The sequence below is a fragment of the Lynx rufus genome, unplaced genomic scaffold (genome assembly GCF_022079265.1).
Source record: "Lynx rufus isolate CCGP_SWC_20201006 ecotype Redwood Valley unplaced genomic scaffold, mLynRuf1.p SCAF_11, whole genome shotgun sequence".
NCBI lineage: Eukaryota > Metazoa > Chordata > Mammalia > Carnivora > Felidae > Lynx > Lynx rufus.
The window spans coordinates 38484221-38505629 of NW_025814825.1; the positions used below are offsets into that span (position 1 = coordinate 38484221).

The 21409-nt window shown below is 37.3% G+C and overlaps 1 protein-coding gene across 4 annotated transcripts in view; it reads left to right on the forward strand.

Moving 5' to 3' along the window:
• The window catches only part of R3HCC1L (R3H domain and coiled-coil containing 1 like), a 94490-nt gene that overhangs the window by 65505 nt on the left and 7576 nt on the right, over window positions 1-21409 (forward strand). For all 4 annotated transcript variants that reach the window (XM_047073261.1, XM_047073258.1, XM_047073259.1 and 1 more), the window contains 4 exons: window positions 12982-13157; window positions 18341-18411; window positions 19335-19430; window positions 19926-20066. In XM_047073261.1, coding sequence (XP_046929217.1) covers window positions 12982-13157; window positions 18341-18411; window positions 19335-19430; window positions 19926-20066 — 484 coding nt within the window. The remainder of the gene's footprint in view (window positions 1-12981; window positions 13158-18340; window positions 18412-19334; window positions 19431-19925; window positions 20067-21409) is intronic.

A 21409-nucleotide genomic window follows, 5' to 3' on the forward strand; every position in this document is an offset into this window, starting at 1 on the left:
TACCCATGGAGGTATGTCTAATACTTCTAATAGTCAGGGAGGTATGCTGTAGAGCAGGGTGTGACAGCCATTGGCATGTGAAGCAGTTTCCTGTGACATTTGAACTTCTAAAACTGCCTGAGTGGGTAGAAAGCATGGATGGGTCATTACTGAACTCCTGGAACTACAATTCTTGATGAGTCTCTAAAGATCATGGTTTGGAATGCTCAGAAATTTACATTGGTAATTGATTTTTAAAAAAATGTTGGCATGACTTCTTTTAACCCTTTGAGATCTTGGTATAAGAACACAAGAATTACTGTTGTCTGGATAAAACTTTCATAGCTCCTGCTGCCTCCCGTACTGATCTGCAGATCCCTCCCGTACGAGGGTTAACCCAGCAACATAATATAGATATTGATAGAGTGTGGCATCTGGTCCCTTCACTGGCCATTTCTGGCCTTAATTTGACACTGGTCATTTCTGGCCTTGGTTTAGGTAGGAGTCTCCTTTTGTTACAGAAGGCTACTAATAATATATAACCATGGAAAAAAGAAGAGTAAAGGGACACCACCCATTCCCAGACTCTCTTCTTTTGTGTGTAGACTCACGTTTATACACTCCTTCTCCCTATAGACTTTTGCAAAGATGCGGTCTGTGTTTAAGTAGGGAACCTAAAAGCGAAAGGAAAAATTCATAATCCAACCACTAAAAGCAAATTATATGAAGTACAAAGGGAGGAAAGTCCTTCATATTCCACCCCCTAGGGACTTCATTAATAGTTGGTAGTTCATCACTTTGCAGCTAAATGCAAAGTTTAAGTACCTAGAGTTTGATAAACTATAGGTTGTAAATAGCTAGATATAGTTATCACTACCATTTTAAAGGCACTGGGTTACATGCCAGCTTTTTTCTCAGCTTTATCTGAAGTTTCTTATATTTGGAGAGACAGCATGTAACCATGTGATTATCACATAATAATCTAAAGAATAATTAATATAAAACACCCATATAAGAGATGTCCTAAATCGATTGTCTGATGGGTGATCTGGACAGTGGCTTCAACAAAGGATTAGACCCTTGAGGGCTAACCTGGTTGACACTGGTTCATGTTGCTGAAGCCATAGAATTAAACAAGATTTGAAGCCCCACTTCAGAGATTGTTCTTATGTTCCTAATTTATATTTTTCTATTTTTTTTAAATTGATAGACTCTCTTTTTTTGAGCAGTTTTAGGTTTTCAGAAAAAAATGGAGTGAAAAAAGTACAAGGTTCCCATATACTTTATACTTCCTCACTATTTTAGTTTTTATTTTCACAGTATCTTTTATTATTAGTTGCAAATCATTTTGACAGACTTATGTTTAATATTTTTATTAAAACGTCTGGATTAGCGGCACTTGGGTGGCTCCGTTGGTTAAGCATCCAACTCTTGAATCCAGCTCAGGTCATGATCTCATGGTCTGTGAGATCGAGCCCTGCATCAAGCTCTGTGCTAACAGCGCAGGGCCTCCTTGGGATTCTCTCTCTGCCTCTCCCTGGCTTGTGCTCATACTCTCTTTCTCTCTCAAAGTAAATAAATGAACATTAAAAAAAATAAAACATCTGAATTAACATGTTCTTGACTGCCTAAGTGAGGATTCCAGATGCTGTATTTTCGAATGCAGTCACTTGGGACATCCAGTGAATAATCTGGTTGAATTATATATTCCGTTTATTGTTCAGTCCACTAGTGGATGATGACTAGATCTCTGGTTCATACAGAAAGAGGGGACATTAAGACGATACCATTGCTAACAGTTTGTTTATTTCTAAACCAAACAACTCCTAAAATGAAAAATCTCCCTTCTGAGCTCCATTGGGTTTGTTGCATAGTATTTTTTCCCTCTGAATCTGCATTCGCATCAACAGCATTTTAATTCCCAATGCTTTTTCAAAACTAATGAGAGGTAAACAGTTCTAGGCCTCTGTTGTCAGTACAAGGAGGGATTCTTGTCTGAAGCTTCAGAGATTCCTGGTGTGCCCTACTCTGTCCTTGGCAGTGTTTTCATGTTAGTGAGCTCCATGAGATGCCATATGTGGGGTATAGTTGGGGCAGATGGGGTAGGAATAGTGATACGACTCCTCCTAATGTTTGTTCCATTTAGTTCATTCCCTGTTGAGCAACGATAGCAGGGAGGGGAAATGGTAGGGTTGGCAAAGAGAACTAGAGTGAAAAGAAACACTTAATAACTGTATCCCAAAATTGAAAATTTATTTGTGTTAAAAGTTTGGTTAAGGATAGAAACATACTTTTAGGAGAATTAAACTCATCTATGCTTTGATTTAATATAATCATTTGTATCAAAAATTGCTTGTAAGGCATGCTAGATACTCTGTTGCTGGGCTTTGGGAAGGAGTGCTAGAGGAAAAAGGGGACCCATCTATAGGCCTGGCTGCTGAAGTGAGTAGCCAGCAGTCAAAATATATTTAAATTCAGACTGTTTTGTTATGAATTTGGGGTTGGGGTATAGGGAGGTATAAATTTGCAATAATGCCTAGATTTGGGACAGAGGGAATTTAAGTGCTAGTCAGCAACCTGTGCAGAATTGACCAAAAACTGAGATTGTTGAGGAAAAGCCAAGAGGATGCCCAGGCATACTGGATACTAGGCTTAATGCACAAACACTGTGCTTCTGATCCTTCAGATGATGGGTCATACTATTATATTGCCTGCCCAGAACAAGACTGACTCATTTCTTAAAGCAGTGGTTCTGAGTCTGAAGTTTGAAGGTCAGAAGTACATATGTATTACCTGGTAGGGACAGATAAGCCAGGACTAATACTCTCTAATAAGCAAAGAAAACATTTTATTTGGGAGAATTGGTATGGGTATGATGTAGGATCTTAGGTAGCTAAAGGGAACATAAGGAAAAGTAGATCAGGGACTAGAGAAATCAAACAAGTGGAATGGCAATAAATGCTAACTTTATCTATTTTACAATTTTTCCTGGGTCTTGTGGACAGCCATTGTCACTGAGGTTAGCTGTCACCGGTAGTTCGGGAAGGTTCAAATCTCTAGCAGTTTCCTATTCCTGGGTAGTCTGGTCTTAGATCATTCTAGTTCATCAGTGACATCTCTCAATCTAGTCATTTCAGTGATGCTGGGAAAAGGAGGAGATGCAGATGTCTCCCTGCCTTCTCAGTGTTTCTCTTGACTATAAATTTAATGTTTTCAGGGGACTGTATAGCGTCTTCTCAAGAGCTCCAACATCAGTCTGCCATGTTAACCTCTGTACTGTCAGAACAGGAACCAGGCCCATATTGGTTCAGGATGTTCATTTGGTCTCTGCCCATATATTCCTATGTCATACATCACCATCTGTGGGAGGGAACTAGAGTTCTCAGATTTACCCTCTGGCCCTGAGGTCAGTAAATGATCATCTGAACCAATTGCTGGGGCACTATACATGTCTCATTACGGTAGCTTTTTTCTTATTTCCTTTTGCCCTTTTCCTTTTCTGCTTCCTTGTTCACTTCCTTCCTTTCTTCTCTTTAATTATGCCTTAATCCAAAGCTATGGACATGGCTTTCTCCCACCGATGATAATCAGAGGTATTGAGATATTACTTAACACCTATTCTAGAGAAGTCTTTAGATGGCACCTTAGATGGGGAGGACATTCGAGCCATTCTTGTTAGAAATTTAATGAAGCCAAAGTTTGCCTTTATGGCTTTGGTTTCTTGGTAAGTCAGTAGGGGCACAGCCTAGATACATTAGAAGTCTTATTTGCGGGTATGGAATTTCATCGGAGACATTATCTATTCTTATACTTACTGTGTAAAATGTTAGAGTTTAAAAGTCTAAATTTATCCTTCTATTGAAAAGAACTCAAGCCCAAAATAGTATAAAAGAGGGCTAGAAGCTGTAATTTATACAGCATAGCATATAAATATTTATGCTATAATACTATAATGGTAGTATCTTTTTAGGAAACTCCTTATGGATGTTTTTGAACTTAGGTCATGAGAAATTTGAAAAGACTTGGAATACTTTTTATTTTTTTAAATAGTGTTATTTCCCTGTTTGCCAAAGATAAGTCAGATGAGTAAAACATTTTAATTCTAGCTTTTGGTTTATTCATAGTACTATAGAGCACCATGAAAAATTTCTTGGCTATTACTCTGTTTTCTGTGATCCTAGAATACCTTAAATAGAATTAGATCCAGATAATTCAAAATCTTACTTTTTGTTTATAGCTTAAGCCTATTCTCCAGCCAAATCTTTTAATTTATCAAGGTTTATAGTAAATAATGACATTTTAAATTGATTTTGTTCAACAGAAAGTGAATTAGAAGCAGTTAAGTAGCCACAAGATATAAGTAGAAGAGAAAAACAAAAACAAAGAACTTGAATAACCTAACCTATGTAATTGAGAATTGACTATGTGGATTAATTCTTTTTTTTTTTTAAGTTTTTTTAATTTATTTTAAGAGAGTGAGTGGGGGAGGGGCAGAGAGGGAGAGAGAGAGAATCCCAAGCAGGCTCCACACTCTCAGCACAGAGCTGTGGGTACTTTTAATTAAACATAATAAACCACCTTAAACTATAGTTATATCTATAACAAATTTAAATATGGGGTATCAAGTTACAGGGACAAGGACAACAAAGACTTTACCACAAGTTGGTTGTATAACGTGATTACATTATCTACAGAATTAATCCATGCAGTCAATTCTAAAGGTACCTGGGTGGCTCAGTCGGTTAGGCATCTAACTCTGGACTTCAGCTCAGGTCATGATCTCACAGTTGGTGGATTCGAGCCCCTTGTCACACTCTGCGCTGACAGCACTGCTTGGGATTCTCTCTCTCCCTCTCCCCCACTTGCACTGTCTCTTCATTGATTTGAAAAAGCCATCGATTGTGAAATACGTCATCATTTTATGTATCACTAAACTTTCACACAACCCTTACCCTTTAGAATTTTTATTTTACAAAGAACTCTGTTAGACTTAATTAGATGCAAATTTTTATCCTATATCATTTCTTACATAAAGAGAATGTAGGTGAAAGAAATTGGCTAAAGTTTTCCTAAAACTCATGTTTATAGTGCAGCTCTTTGTAATAATTCCTTGATTCAGTCATTGATAGGACGCCTTTCCATCCTGTATCATGTTCTGTGCCATCAAGAACTTTGATGGTGCAACATTTCTTAAAAGAATACGTAAAAGAAGCAAAAATCATTGTTGCTGGATTCTTTTTTTTTAATTTTTTTTAACGTTTATTTATTTTTGAGACAGAGAGAGACAGAGCATGAACGGGGGAGGGGCAGAGAGAGAGGGAGACACAGAATCCGAAGCAGGCTCCAGGCTCTGAGCCATCAGCCCAGGGCCCGACGCGGGGCTCGAACTCACAGACCGCGAGATCATGACCTGAGCTGAAGTCAGACGCTTAACCGACTGAGCCACCCAGGCGCCCCTTGTTGCTGGATTCTTAAGCCTTGTTTGCATTTATTTAGAGCACTTCTTATATCCAGATTTTCTTCCACACTGCTGACCACCCTTTCTGCTGGTTTTGGTACTGGTACTTTGATGCTTTTGCATATGCAGGCAAGCATTTTCTACAATATGCATGATTATAAAATGCATCCTGATGTCAGAAGTGTTAAAGTGTGAAAAAAATAGGTGTCTTAGAATTGATGAAATGTGGTATATAGTAAAACCTTGGATTGTGAGTAACTTGTTCTGTGAGTGTTCCACAAGATGAGCAAACATTTCTAATAAATTTTAACTTGATAAAATGAGCGATGTCTTGCAGTACGAGTAGTATGTGATGCCGAACATCACATGATCACAATCAAGCCATTTGTTCTTGAAATTTGCTTTGATATATAAGTGCTTTGGATTATAAGCATGTTTCCGGAACAAATTATGCTCGCAAACCAAGGTTTTACTGTGTATCCAACTGCCAAGTGTTACAACGTAGTAGTATAGGGAAGGGAGAGACCACTAAACTGGAGTCAATAAGGAAAGCTTTAAGAGGAGATAAAGATTGAAGCTAGGTCTTAAAGGAGAGGAAGGACCCAAAACAGACCAGGCATTCTAGGATGTGAAAATAGCCTGTAAAAAATACAGAATGTTCCCATACTTCGGTGCTGAATTTGTCACTATCAGAAGTTGAGATGATCTGTTTTGAAATTTTTCTTTTATAATTTATTTTCATTTATTTATTTTTATTTCTTTTTTTTTTTTTAATATTTCTTCATTTTTGAGAGACAGAGCACGAGCCAAGAGAGGAGCAGAGAGAGGAGACACAGGGTCTGAAGCAGGCTTCAGGCTCCCAGCTGTCAGCACAGAGCCTGATGAGGGGTTCCCTCAAACCCACAAACTGAGATCATGACTTGAGCTGAAGTTGGTCACTTAACTGACTGCGCCACCCAGGCGCCCCTATAATTTATTTATTTGGATTTTTTGCATAATTTTTGTAAGCAGAGAAATTAAAATTTATTGGTAAAGGGAAAGAAAAGAGTGTCAATTTTTTTTTTCAAATTTCAGAATGCCATCCAGAATCCTTTAAAAAATATATGTTGTGTAAATCAAATCCTTATTGGTGGGGTTCTGTATAGTTAGTCCTGTTAATCATGCATTTGGACAAAGTAATTAACTTGAGGCATGTGCATTTTATTTGTTCCACAAATATTTATTGAATGCCAAGTTTGTGCATGATAATATGTGCAATAGGGGACTATCAGGATAAATATGATATGTCCCTTATAGTTGGACTATAGAATCCAGATGTTGATGAGGCAACTGGAACTCCAGCCTTTCTCTCCAGCCTTAGACCGTGTAGTAGTTGGCCAAGGCTGTCATACTCCAGTGCCCTAAACCAACTGTAGCATAGTAATAACCCTTGCAATGCTAGGGGTTAATGGTACAGATGAAGGTGTCAGCAGGGTTAGTTTCTTCTGAGGCCTCTCCTTGGTTTGTAGCTGGCCTACTTGTCCCTGTGTCTTCACACGGTCTTCCTTCTGTGTCTGTGACCGCTGTCTCTCTTACAAAAACACCACTTATTTTAGAGCCCACCCTAATGACGTTACTTTAACTTCGTTAACCTCTAAAAGCCTTATCTCCAAATACAGTCCTATTCTAAGGATCTAGTTGTTAGCACTTTAACATAGGAATTTGGGCAAGACCCAGTTAAGCCCATAACACTCCCCCCAAGTCCTGACATTATTCAGTGTACCCACACAGGACTGTTTGGTGAATACTACACTCCTTGTGTGCCTTTGCACACTTATACTGATGGCAACTTTGTCTGCCTTGTCTGTGTTTTAATTACTTGGGCAGTGAAGAAGAGTTAGCAAAGTTCTCTTCTACCTTCTGATAACACTTTATTCATCTTAAAATTTTATTACATATTGAATTTGAAGTTCTTTTTCTAATGTATGTTTAAACATTCATTAAATGTTTGTTGGAGGGGCAGTTAGGTGGTCAGGGTAAGTTTGGAGGAAGAGGCCAGTCCAGCTGTAACATAAAGTGTCATGTAACAAGTATTACAGAAGTAGTGCAGCGGAGATAAATGCTGTAGAAATGTAGAGGAAGCGTCAGATTATACATGCTTTCGGATGTGTAGGGGAGGAATCATAGAAGAGGTGGTATTTGAGTATGTCCTTGGAGAATGGTGTCATATTTTGAGAATGCAGACCAACAGATGTCAGCCAGCACTTGTAAAATAATATGACCAAAGCAATAGACAGGAGGAAGTAAGATCTGTTTAGGCATAGTGGGTATTACTCTTTGGTTGGAATGTAGCATATTAGATTGTGTATTAGTTTACTATTGCTGTAATAAATTACCACAAACTAGTGTCTTTTTTTTAACATTTATGTATTTTTGAGAGAGAGTTTGCACGTGCATGTGTGCGTACAGGAGGGGCAGAGAGAGGGAGACAGAGGATCTTATAAGGCTCCTCCTCACTGGGCTTGAACTCACGAACTAAATTCCAAAACTTGAGATCATGACCTGAGCCAAAATCAAGAGTTGGTCGCTTAACCGACTGAGCCACTCAGGTGCCCCAGCACAAACTAGTATCTTAAAACAACACAAATCTATTATCTTACAGTTCTGGAGGTTGGAAGTCCAAAGTGGGTCTCCCTGGGCTAATTAATTAAGGTGTTGGCAGGGTTGTATTCCTTTCCAGAGGCCATAGGGGAGTACCTGTTCTCTTGCCTTTTTTAACTTCTGGAGGCTGCCCACATTCTTTGGCCCACTTTTAAAGCCAGCAAAGGTCAGTTGAGTCTTTCTAATATCTCATCTCTCTGACTCACTGTCTCTTCTCTGGGCTCTTCCTGCTTTTAAGGACCCCTGTGATTATAACTGGGTCCACCCAGATAATCCAAGATAATCTCCCTAATTTAAAGTCATCTGATTAACAATCTTAATTCTCTCTGCTGCCTTAATTCTCCTTTGGCATGTATCATAATCACAGGTTAAGGGAATTAGGACACAGATGTCCTTGAGAGGACATTATCCAGCCTACCACAGGTAGGTTGGGGCCAAATTATGGGAGCTTTAAGTACAGCCACTGAAGAGTTTTGATCAAAGGAATGGCGTGATGAAAGCAGTGTTTTGGAAAGTTTAATCTATGCTCTGTATGCTATCTAGAATATACCACTAGAAAAATCAACCCTGGGGGCGCCTGGGTTTCAGCTCAGGTCATGATCTCACAGTTTCCTGGGTTCAAGCCCCATGTCAGTCTCTGTGCTGGGAGTGTGGAGCCTGCTTGGGATTCTCTTTCTCCTCTCTCTCTGACCCTCCCCCACTTGTGCTGTCTCTGTCTCTCTCAAAATAAATAAATCTACTTTTTAAAGAGAAAGAAAAGAAAAATCAACCCTGAATTTTCAGCTTTGTCATTGATCCTCCCTTCCTCACTCCTTCCTTTTCCCTTTCACCCTTCCCTTCCTTCTTCTTAGAATAGCTTATATCCACAGATGCTTAATCAGACAGAGTTCATTGTCCTGAACACGAATACAGCACTGTTTCTGATTGTTTTCACTGTAAGACCTTTTCACCATGTTATGGAAGGAATACTATGCTACCAGTCAGGAGACGTGAGTTATGACTCAAACTCTGTCAGTAATTTGATTTGTAATCTTAGGGATATCCTTTAGTCTCTCTGTGATGCAGTCCTCCCTCTTTGTAATCAGGATGATAATAGCCTGTCTGACATGCTCATCTGACAGAGATATAAATATGAATTTATTCGAAAATAACGTAGCATATTTTTATTTTTTGTCACAAGTAGTTGGCTTGTGACTTGAGAACTTTTTGTTTTTGTATATTGAAGAACCAAGGATCAAACAAAAAACAACGAAAAATAAAAAGCTCAATGATCCATGCCTAATTGACCTTCTACTCTCCTCACCCTTTTTCTCTACAGATAGATACCAGGGCAACTAAGTCATAGCCGGTCAGGTACTGTTTTATAGACCTGTTTTCAAGACCGGACTGCTAGGCAATAAGAGTCTTAAAACCCTCACTTTGAGGAAGATAATTTTAATTTAGCTGAATGGTTTTGTGGAAGCTGGTTATGCATATGAAGGAATAACTCAGATTTATGTTATGCTTTATAAATAAACAAGACAGACCACTGGTAAAAATCCTAAAATGTTTGTGATTCATAACTCAAAATTGTTTGCTCTGAGCTGTTTGCAAACTTTCCGTTGGTCTAATAGATCAGAATGAATCAAATTCAAAACCTCTTCTCTCTATTGTTGCTCTGTCAAAGTTTACATAGCCATCAAAAAGAAAAAAAATATATATGCAGGTTTTACAATATGAAGGCTTCACATTGACAGTATAGTTGGTATTGCTTCAGTACACGTGACTCTTAGAGTAAATGTTTCACTTGTCTATAATAGAAATATGACGTAAGCTATAAATATGAACCTTACTATAATTAAAAATTTTCTAGTAGTCACATGCAGAAAAGTAAAAAGAAAGAGTTGAAATTAATAATGTATTTTTAATCAGGAATATCATGTCAACACGTCATCAATATAAGAAATTATTAATGGGATATTTTACTTTTTTTGTATTAAGTCTTTGAAATTTGGTGTATATTTTATACATAAAACCCATCCAATTTGGAGTAGCCACAGTTTTCAAGCACTCAGTGGCTACGTGTGGCTGGCAGCTACTGTGTTGGACAGTGTGGGTCTTCTGCGGATGTATCTACATAATTCATGCATGAAATTTTAGAGCCTTTCCTTAAAGCTGTCTATATCGCCTTGTCTAATCCCCTCACTTCCCTTCACAGTCTTGCTCTGATCCTCATTTCATTCCATATTGTTCTCCCTTAGACGTTTCCTTCCCTTCGTTGAAACATATTCCTCTCTCTTGTACTCTGTCAAGTCTCCCTATCCTGTTTTGCTGAGATACTCAAGAAAGAAAGTGCTGTTAACATTATGGCCTCCTACCGACCACCATACCCCCTCAAAATATGTGTTACCAGTAGATCTCACCAGTGTCAGTACCATGGGGAAATGAAATTAAGTTCTTCCTCCTCTTTGGCAAAGTCAGGAATCCCTGATAACAGCGGTGTCTGATAGGAAAAACTAGTCAGGAGTATATAACTTGTAGGCTTTAGATCTATTATTACAAAATACAGAATAAGAATCGTATGTTTTGCTATTACTAACACTTTGCATTTAACCAGTCCCAGAAGCCAAAACAGTTAATAGTTACCTCAGAAATGGGATATAAGTATATAGTTCAATTTTGCTGACTAGGTTAGAGCAAAGGACCATAATCAGATGTTCTTGCCATCTTGCCTCTTTTCCTTCCTCTTTGTAATCATTTCTTAGAATTTATAATTCCTAGGTGTTTTGTAGTCATGCATTATTTACCTCTCACAACGCATTATATAGCCCCAGTTTATAAATGCACAGCCATGCAGTGGTTTTGTTTTTTGCTAAGTAACTCAAAAAGTCAATGCCAGAAATCCAAAAATGAAACTAAGAAAATTCCATTTTTAACTGCATTTAAATACTATTTAAAAATAAATTTAACAAAAGAAGTATATAAAACATGTATTCCAAAAACTACAAAACGCTGTTGGAAGGTCTGAATAAATGGAAAGTATCCCATATTCATCTTTTCTTAATATTGTTGAGGTACTTCTCAAATTGACCTACATATTCAACAAATCCCAGCTGTCCTTTTTTTTTTTTCTTTCTTTTGGCAGAAATTGACAAGCTGATCTTCAAATTTAAATGGAAATCCAAGGGACCCAGAATAGCCAAAATGATTTTGAAAAGGAAGGACAAAATAGGAACACTCAAACTTTCTGATTTCAAAGACCTATTATAAAACTACAGTAATCAAGACAGTGTGGCACTGGCATAAGGATGCACTTGGAAATGTTTGCAGACCTTCCTGGTGTCTGGGGCTCTGAGTTATTTTAAAATGATAGACCAGCCCACTTTAGGCTTTTAAGATTTTTAAGTTCAGCTGATTTCTTGGTGCCCACTTCTGTCCATGCCGTACCAGAGGCAAAAATGGTTTCTGTGTCCTGTTTTTCTTTGGAGGAACTTGTTACTCTGTGGCTTTCTGGGTATTTTTGGTTGTCTTGCATACTCAGCTGTCTGGTGAATTCAAGAATAGTTATGATTTTATAGATCACTTAATCTTTTCTCATTGTTATGGTGGAAGGAATATTCTCTTCTTGCTTCCTGTATCCTAAACAGAGTGGAAATAACATGGTGCTTATCGTGTAATAGATTCAGCACTTAGTTAAAATTTGCATAAGTAGGTTGAATTCATTGAATACTTAGGTATCATATAAGTATTATGCTTAGTGTGCTGAGCACTTACAAATCATCTCATTTGATCCACACACCTATCTGTGAGGTATAGGTGCTGCTGTTATTCCTAGTTTTTTGGTTTTTTTGTTTTTTGTTTTGTTTTGTTTTGTTTTTTTAGATGAAACTAAAGCTTCATGGAGAAAAGGAACTAGAGGCACAACAATCAATATTTTTGTTGATTTTACCTAAGTCACCTTCTGTCTCTCCTCCCTCCCAAATAAAATTCTTGAGTCTTTTTTCATTTCTGCAAGGAAAGGAGAGGTGTCCTTGGCATTGCAAGTTCTCATTTCCTCATTTGATGGGCAGTGAGGCACAGTATAAATGAAGGAAAGGCTTTGAAGGGATCTAGTTGGACTTTTGATTAACAGAGAGAAGACACCCTCAGGTCTGAAGGCTTTGAGTGGTCAGTACTAGCAACTAGGTTTTTGTAACAGGTGAATGATAAAATGACTGTTACAGCTTTGCTGCCACTTTACATTTTCCCCCCTTCCCTTCTGCCTCTGGTGTGCAGTAGATAATAGCCTTCGGTTTTCTTATGGGATAGTAGAATTTTAAGTATTTTCCATTACTGTTAAATTTTTGTACTAATCTGCTATGTGGGAATTCCTGTAGGTAGCCATCGTGCTAGAGACCCTATAATTCTACCACTTAACATTTGTCTTAACAAATTTCCTTTGTAGGCTCCATTCAGCAAAAGGTGGACTAACAAAATGTTTTCATTTTTTTAAATTTCTGTTTTGTTCACTTTCATAAAAGAAACTATGAGATGAGCCTGATCAATAAGCCCAGATAAAACAAATGTTATTAATTCATCTCTTCAGCTATTTTCTGAAATTCGTTTTCCAAGATGTACCATTTGTAACTCACCACATTAATCATTCTACATTTTCTCACACTCTGGTTGATAGATGCAAGTGAAGCTTCATGTATTGCCTATCTTTGTTGGAATTTCAGCATCTTTTAAAATATTCCACACGTTAATATAAACTGGATGATAGACCCCTGGCCATTATTGTATTCGTGAACAGCATTAGTGCAGAGACAGTGCTAAAGGTTAAAGAATTGGAATATGGAGACAAGGAGGAGTATTTATATATGATAGTATATTTTATAATGTTCTAGCTTGATGTAACAGCTACTTATATGCTGCTTCTTCCCTAGTTATCAGGGACTATGAAGAATAGAGAAAGCATCCAGGAACCTAGATTTGATTATTACAACCATGAAGTTTCTGATATTGACCTCAGTGATTGTGAATTTCCACATGTCATAGAAATTTATGACTTCCCCCAAGAATTTCGTACTGAAGACCTCCTGCGGGTTTTCTGCAGTTATCAGTAAGTACATGCAAATGGTTGGGCATGTTTGGGAAGGTGGGATGAAGTTTTCTTAAAATGTCTTCTGAAAAATCATCTCTTTAGTTTGCATTACTTGTTGTTTACTTTAATATCAGTTTTGTTTATTGTCTTTACCAAGTTGGTTAGAAATCTTCTGTATCAAGCCAGTCTTCTGAGTTCTTTAAAAATGCCAAAGTCGTTCTAGACCCCATGTTAGCTTTTAAGAATGTCCTCAGTGATGACTTCTGAATGTCTTCATGGTGCATTTAGTCCATTTATGTTTAATATAACTATTGATATATTTGGATGTATGCCTGCCATCTTTTTTTGTGTTTACTTGTTTCATCTTTTTTTCTTCTTTCTTGCCTTCTTTTGGATTGATGAGGTATTTTTTTCTCATTCTGTTTTGTTTGGAAATGATACTTTGTTTCTATTCTTTGGTGGTTACTTTAGAAATTACAAAATGCATGCTTAACTTATCAATGGCTAAAGTTAATATTTTTACACTCTTTCCAAACATGATAAGAGCTTTTAACTCCATTTCCCAATTCTATTTCCTCCCTTTTCGCCACTCCCAACTAATATGCTATTGTGACTGTTCTCTTAATTTTATTTTTAAACTCCATTTGATGTTATTATTTTATATATTTAGCATTCAGATTTATCCACGTTCTGTGTTCTTTATACGTCTTGCATCTCGTATATCTTCCATCTGAAATATTTTTCTTCCTGCATGGAACATATTTCCTTAGTATTTAATTTAGTAACAAATTGCTGTTAACAAACTCAGTTGGATTTTTTGTTGTCTTTTAATGGCATTGTTTCAACTTCATTTTTCAGACATTTTTGCTAGGTGTAGAAATCTAGGTTGACAGTCATTTTTCTCTCAGGAATGTGTAGATTTATTCTACTGTTTCCCGTCTTTCTCTGTGGAGAATAAGAAGCCAGCTAAAAGTTCACAACTGTTGCTTCTGAATGTAATCTGTCTTTTCTCTTTGGATGCTCTTAGGGATTTCTCTTTGTCTTTGGTATTGTGCGTTGTAGTGTGATGGGGCTTTGCTTTTTTGTTTGGTTGGGTTGGTTTTTTTGTTCTTTTGTTTCTTTTGTTTTTAATTCTTGAGATTATTTGAGCTTCTTAAATCAGTAAGTATTTTTCATTGGTTTTGGGGAACACCCACATTATCTCTTCAGATAGAGATAATGGCCTCTGTGCCAGTCTCTCTTTTACTTTCTCTAAGATGCCAAGAAAATATATATTCGACCTTCTCATTTAATCCTCATGTTACCTCCTTTATGTTTTCCATGTTTGTTATATTCTAAGTAGTTTCTTTAGCTCTTATTTCCAGTTCACTAATTTTTTCTTTAGCTGTGTTTAATTTTCTGTTAATTCTGTCCATTGAATGTTTAAATTTCATTTTATGTTTTTCTTTTTTTCAAAATTATCCATTTCTCTTTAAAATCTGCATGGTCATTTTTTAGTTTCTTTTATTCTAAAATATTTTCAAGATTTAAAAAAATTTCTTCAAGTATATTTTTTTTTTTAATTTTTTTTTTTTTTTCAACGTTTATTTATTTTTGGGACAGAGAGAGACAGAGCATGAACGGGGGAGGGGCAGAGAGAGAGGGAGTCACAGAGTCGGAAACAGGCTCCAGGCTCTGAGCCATCAGCCCAGAGCCCGACGCGGGGCTCGAACTCACGGACCGCGAGATCGTGACCTGGCTGAAGTCGGACGCTTAACCGACTGCGCCACCCAGGCGCCCCTCTTCAAGTATATTAAACATAAACCTTCTGTGGTCTGTGTCTGGTAATTCCTTTACCTGACGTCTTTTTAGTTCTGCTTCTGCAAATTCTTACTTGTAGTGCCTTGGCTTTTTTGGAGGCTTAGTTACTTTTCTTACTGTGAGCCAACTCTTTTCCTTGGAATTTTATTTATGGGAATTGGAGTCTACAGTAGAAGAAGAGGATTTCTCCTGAAAGGATATGCATTTTCTTCTTCTAAGCACCAAGGGCCCTAACAATTCAGCAGCACTATAAATTAAATTATTGATTTGAGGTTATTCTGACCACTGAGATAGAAATAGTCAAGTGGAGAATGGTAAGAAATGATTGTTATATGTCTCAACTAGTTTATTTTAACAACACATATAAACACTTGCCAGTCTTTGATGTGGTGCCAAAGCCTTTTATTTCTTTTAAGTTATTGGTCTATTGATAAAAGAGTTCCTAAATGTTATTTCATAACATATCAACTGAAGTAGAACAAGAACTTTAATGTACCTTTAGAGTCATCTGAGTGCATATTCCTTATAGGTTAAAATGTTTGTCTTTTATAGCTGTTTGCCCAAGCATAATTGGTCATTGTTCTTTGATTTTTTTAGTGACTTCACCATTCTCTAGTCTTCCAAAGCATTCAGTTAAGTTTTTATAGACACAACAATTCTTCTTTTTGACACTCATATTTCGTTGTTTAAATTTTATTAAATTATGTAGTGAAAATATAAATAAAAACTGATATAAGTGGGTTTGAAAACAGTTGCACTAACTCTAGTTATGTATATAGTTTATACATATATAGGACAAGGTAAAAGAATCAGAAGTGTACCTCTGTATCTTTAGCTTATAAGAAGAAAATAAGTTTCAGGGGTAAAGAAACAATCCAGAAAGAAAGTTATTAAGAAAAAGATCTTTACGATCTTGAAGAAGTCAATACCAACAAGGATTATACTTTAACATTCTAATCCTGAGAATTAAAAATGAACTCAGTCCGTTGTCCGATGCTACAATTTTTAAATTTGTAGCATCGGACAACGGACTGAGTTCATTTTTAATTGAATTTAAAATTAATTTAAATTTAAAATTTGGGGCGCCTGGGTGGCTCAGTCCATTAAGTGTCCGACTCTTGATCTCGGCTCAGGTCATAATCTTGTAGTTGTGAGATCGAGTCCCATGTCCGGTACCGCACTGGGTATGGAGCCTGCTTAAGATTCTCTCTCCTCCCTCTGCCCCTCTCCTACTCATGCGTGCTCATGCTCTCTCTCTCTTTCTCTCTGAAAAAATACTCAATTCATATGTATCTTGAATTTTTAAGATTCTGTATCAGTTAGGGTTTAGCTCCCCACTTTTTCTTAAAGGGTCAGATAGGAAATATTTTAGGCAACTCTGCCATCATTGCACAAAAGCAGCCACAGACAATACAAATGAGTATGATTGTATTCAGTGAAATTCTGTGTACAAAAACAAGAACCCTATTTTTTTTTACAAAGTTCTAGAACAGATAGAACTAGCTAGCAGCCATGTACCTCACCTAAATTTGAATGGGGGGCGGGTATCAGTTCTATAACTAAAAGAAATAAGGGGGTGACTGGATCATGGAGGACATTTAATCTTCCTGTACACCGTACGCTAAATTTATAGGTTTGCTCAGTCTAATTCATTAACATTATATTAAGACCCTGTATCAGGGCCTGTTGCACATAAAGTGCCTAATAGATTTTAAAAAGCAGTCAGTGAGATTAAATCCCAAATTAGAACTACCTTAGATTGTTATTAGTAATGATGATTTTTAAAACCAAGGATTAGTTTTGTTGAGGTCTAGAATTTCCTGAAGGCTAGTTAATTCTTATGAATTATTAATTTCCCTTTGCTATATTTCTTCCTAATCTTACCTGCAAGTCCATTTTTCTCTCAAACCTAAAAACAGTCCCAAAAGAGGAGAAGCATTTTAAAGGATTATAAAATTCCAGTCTAAAAGGCTCTCCAGAACCCATCTAAGGTCTTTTTCTAACCTTTTTGTAAACTATTATTATATAGACTCTTCTGCTATTGAACTTTTTTAGTCTCCAACCCCTGTGGTCATTTTATGCCATGGTCAAACTTACCCTTACATTCGGGAAATTCTCTAACTAACCTTGAAGCCTCCTTCATTCCTTTTTTCCTCAAAGGAATTTTTTTTCTCATCTGAAGGAAGATATTTTAGCTGTTGTCTTTTTCCTTTCTTTATAGTGCTTTATAAAAATAAAGTCAAGGTCATGGTACAAAAGCCTATAATAACGTCTTGAGAGTCAAATACCTGAATCAACTTTGTATTTTAGTCACTATCTTTATCAATATTAATAATATTCCTGATGAATATTGCTATTAGTCATAAAAAATAATGAGCAACATTCATTTATTAAATGCCCGTAAGTGCTCAACACCGTGCTCTTTGTCTTGTCATAGATGATCTCATTTCCATTTTTACAATAACTGGAAGGTACTATGCCCATTCTACAGATGAGCAGACCTAGCTTCAAGAGAAGTTAAATCTGCCCAAGGTCTCAACATGGCAGAACCCTGAGTCCTTATGCATCTGACCCTTAACCCTGTACCCTTTCTGTAGAACCGTTGAACCTATGAGCCGTTTTAAGTTCCTAGCTGAGAAAAATAATGTCATCATTTTGATAGTCATTATGCACACTAATAGCTCTGCTCCAAAATAAAGGTGTTTTTTAGTACTTCGTGGTCTTTCTTTTGATTGTGTCTAATCCTGTCTGACGTTTCTCTGAGCTTGATTTCTTTTATCCTGAATTTTTCTGACTTTGCCACAATTTTTTCCTTTTTTCCCCTTCGTACTTTCTTTTACAACTAGAAAGATTAGTCAGCCTCTCTGATTAGAGTTGTCTTTTTTTCTCTATTACTTACTTTTTTTTGTCTTTGGGGTTTTTTGTTTGTTTCTTGCTTTGAATGACCTGTTTCCCTCTCCCTCTCTGTCTCTCCGTCAGTCTACATTTGCATTAAATCCAGGTGACCTTCCCTGCCTCCCTCCTCTTCCAGTATTCTTCTACCCCTCCTCTACTTTCTCTTTTCACCTCTTCTTGTTCTGTGCCCACAAGAACATCTCTTGTAAATAGTGCGATAAATACTTTACCTCCCCAAGGGACATGTGAGGATTAATTAGTTGATGTCTATAAAATGGCTGGGAACATAAAATACTCCCAGGTAGTTCTTTATGATGGTATTATTGCTTTTAAAATTCAGTGGCTTCTTCTGTCCTCCAAGCTGTTTTTTGTGTCATTATCCCCATTCCACCTGTGCTCGTTGAGTGTTTATCTCATCATGAAATGCTTTATGAGACTCTATTTGAAAGCTGTTTCATAAAAGTAAATTTTATTTTAAGAAATAAAATTGTGTTCTTTTGTTGCAGAAAGAAAGGATTTGATATTAAATGGGTGGATGATACACACGCCCTAGGAGTATTCTCCAGTCCAATTACAGGTATTCGCCCAGTGGATTGTGGTAGTCTTTTCTCATTGTCCCTTTTCTCCTGCTACTTGTTCTTATTTCCCTTGTATTGTAGCCAACTGGCATTTTATTCAGCCGGTTATAGGTGAATGGCAGAAACAGGTTTTTGAGGCATAGTGCTTTGGTACCCATGTGCTCCCTCTCTTCCTTTTCACCTTAATCCAGTGGTGTTTGGAATGAGAGCCAGCTCCTTCCAAGGTTACATGCTGTATAATGGTCAGTTCGGATAGTACATAAGCAGACTGTAAGTAGAAATTTAAGAAACCAGTGTGACTGAATCTTAAAATTTTTGTGATGTTTTTCCCTCAGACAAATGAATTCGAAATAGCCCTTTAACCTTTCCAGTGAGAAATCTCTCCCTGGAAGTAATAACTCTCACTACATAATACCTACTTTCTGAATATATGAGGGGGCCTTTTGAATTACATCATTAGCTTCATGATTGATGTGATGCAGAAGCATTCAGAGAAATGAGAGATGTTGGATCCTGTCCGAACCACTTAGAATAGGGATCTGCAGACTTACTCTCTAAAGGACCACATACTAAATATTTAGGGTGTAAGGTCTCTGTCACTACTTAATTCTGTTGTAATAAGAAAGCATCCCTAAACAGTATTCAAATGAATAGGAATGGCTCTGTTTCAGTAAAATGTTACAAAAATAGGTGGTTGGATGGATTTGGTCGCAAAACCATAGTTTGCTGATCCCTGATCTAAAATAATCACTTGCCGACTTATTAATGGATTTTCTAAAGCTTGCCGTGGGGGGGAAAAAAAAGGCATAACATCTAGACATCTAGGAAATAACTTTCTGAGAACTAGCCTTCAATTTTCCTTTTTCCTTTGTATCACTCTTCTTCATGTCGTCTACTTCCTTACATGTATTCTTCTTTGCAGCTCGTGATGCTCTGGGTAGTAAACATACCATGGTGAAAATCAGGCCATTGTCACAGGCCACAAGAGCAGCCAAGGCCAAAGCTAGAGCTTATGCCGGTGAGCCTATAATCTCAGGGGCTTTTCTTGTTGGTAGTGTATTATTATTTTCTCCAGCACTTACTCCTCATCTAGAATTCTAAAGACCTATCACTTTTATTTTTTAGTGTTTAAGGTAGTATGTTCTTAAAGAGAAAATAGAAAAGGTTATGTTGGAAATATGGCATTTGAGTAGCCAGTTGGAGAGAGTGGGAGATCTGGCCAAGCAACGCAGCAACCGTTTTTTTGTTGTTGTTCACATCCTTATCTGGTTTACCTCACTGTTGAGCTGTTTGAGTCACTGTAGAAATTGTATTAATACAGATAATGAAGCCAGGATTGTTTGTGCTTTGCCATTTTAGTTTCCTCTGATGATCATCTATTGGCCCATATTAATTACTGCTGATGCAGCCCTTGTTAGTCTATTTTATATGTTAATTATGGAGTTAAATCACTTGGCACTAGAGTGCCTTCTCTTCCTTACTTCCTCCTGCCCCCTCTGTTTCTCCCATTCAGAGTTCCTCCAGCCAGCAAAGGAGCGTCCTGAGACTTCAGCAGCCCTAGCCAGAAGGTTAGTCATCAGTGCCCTTGGGGTTCGAAGTAAACAGAGCAAAACAGAAAGGGAAGCAGAGCTCAAGAAACTGCAGGAGGCCCGAGGTGAGTTGAAGTGATGGTGTTCTTCTCTAGTTCTCTAGAGCTCACTATAAGACATGTGGTAAAAAAAAAAAAAAAAAAAAAAAGGAATGGAGCCCTTTCCCTTTTGTCATTTCCATTTCCTGGAAGCCTCCCAAGTGTATTAAAATTGTTTTCATGCCTTATATTTAGGGTGGAGACATTTCAGGATTTCTCTTCCTGTTCCATACACCAGGCATCCTAATCCATGTTTCTACTGTGGTTTTCTAAGAGATAGGTTCGGTCTTCTCAGCTCATCATCCATGGCTTTCGCTCTAGTTGTTGCTCCAAACTCTGAGCAAACTTTTCCTGTAAAGACATAGTAGTCTTTCAGACAGAAAACGTTTGCTGTGGTTTTATTGGACCTTGATTGCCATGATATTATCTAATGGTTTAGATTGTAGGTAGAAGACAAATTAAGGAAAAGCCATCGACTGACACGGATGATGATAACTGTAGGAGGTATTTTTTCCTTTAAAGGCAGCTCTGAGTGGCTCCCTTAGAGTACATATGGATTAACCTATCTTCTGATTATTTTGCAGTACCTACGAGTTCTTAGAAAATATTTCCACTGATCCACAGCAGGGTTTTTCTTTCCCTGTAGTTTGGAGTTGAGGTTAAAATTTCTCTCTTCCCTCCTTACAGGCTGTTGACTTAAATGTAAAGGCCTGGGATTCTGGCTTTACACTTAAGTACTTTTTATCAACCTTCCAGGCTTTAAACAGTCTCATTGCCTTAGCCCACGATCTGTGGGATCTGTGAAGGCAATTTATTCTGAAAATTCCACTTACCAAAAAGTAACTTCATTTTTCCATTAAACGAATTGAAGTTTCAAACTCCTTGTTTATTGCCGGTCTAACAAGGCCATTAATACTTCCTGTCCACTCTGCTTTGGTGATAGCAGGCGGCTTGCGGACTCTCAGCTGCACTGGCCAGATAACCAGTGACAGAGTGTGTCATGGCAGGTGCTAGAGTTTCAGAGTTGAACCCAACTAATTTTTTGAAACCGTAATGATTATAATGAGGCAGTTTTGATTTTTCCAATGCATGTTCACTCAAGGGCCTTTTACGGACTATAGATAGTTTTTATACACAGCAATAACAGAACTAGAGTAAAGCAGAATGTGCAATGTCCTTAACCCTTTATTAATGGTTATCTCTGAGGAAAGTGTTTTCTCTGTGATAACCACAATTATCTCAGAAAATCGCAAGAGGGTAATAACAGTGGTATCTATAAGGGAAGATGTGGCTCTTTTTGCAGTGTATTATGTTTCCCTACCCTACGCATGTAATATTACCTGTATTTCCACAGGTACTGCAGCAATAGT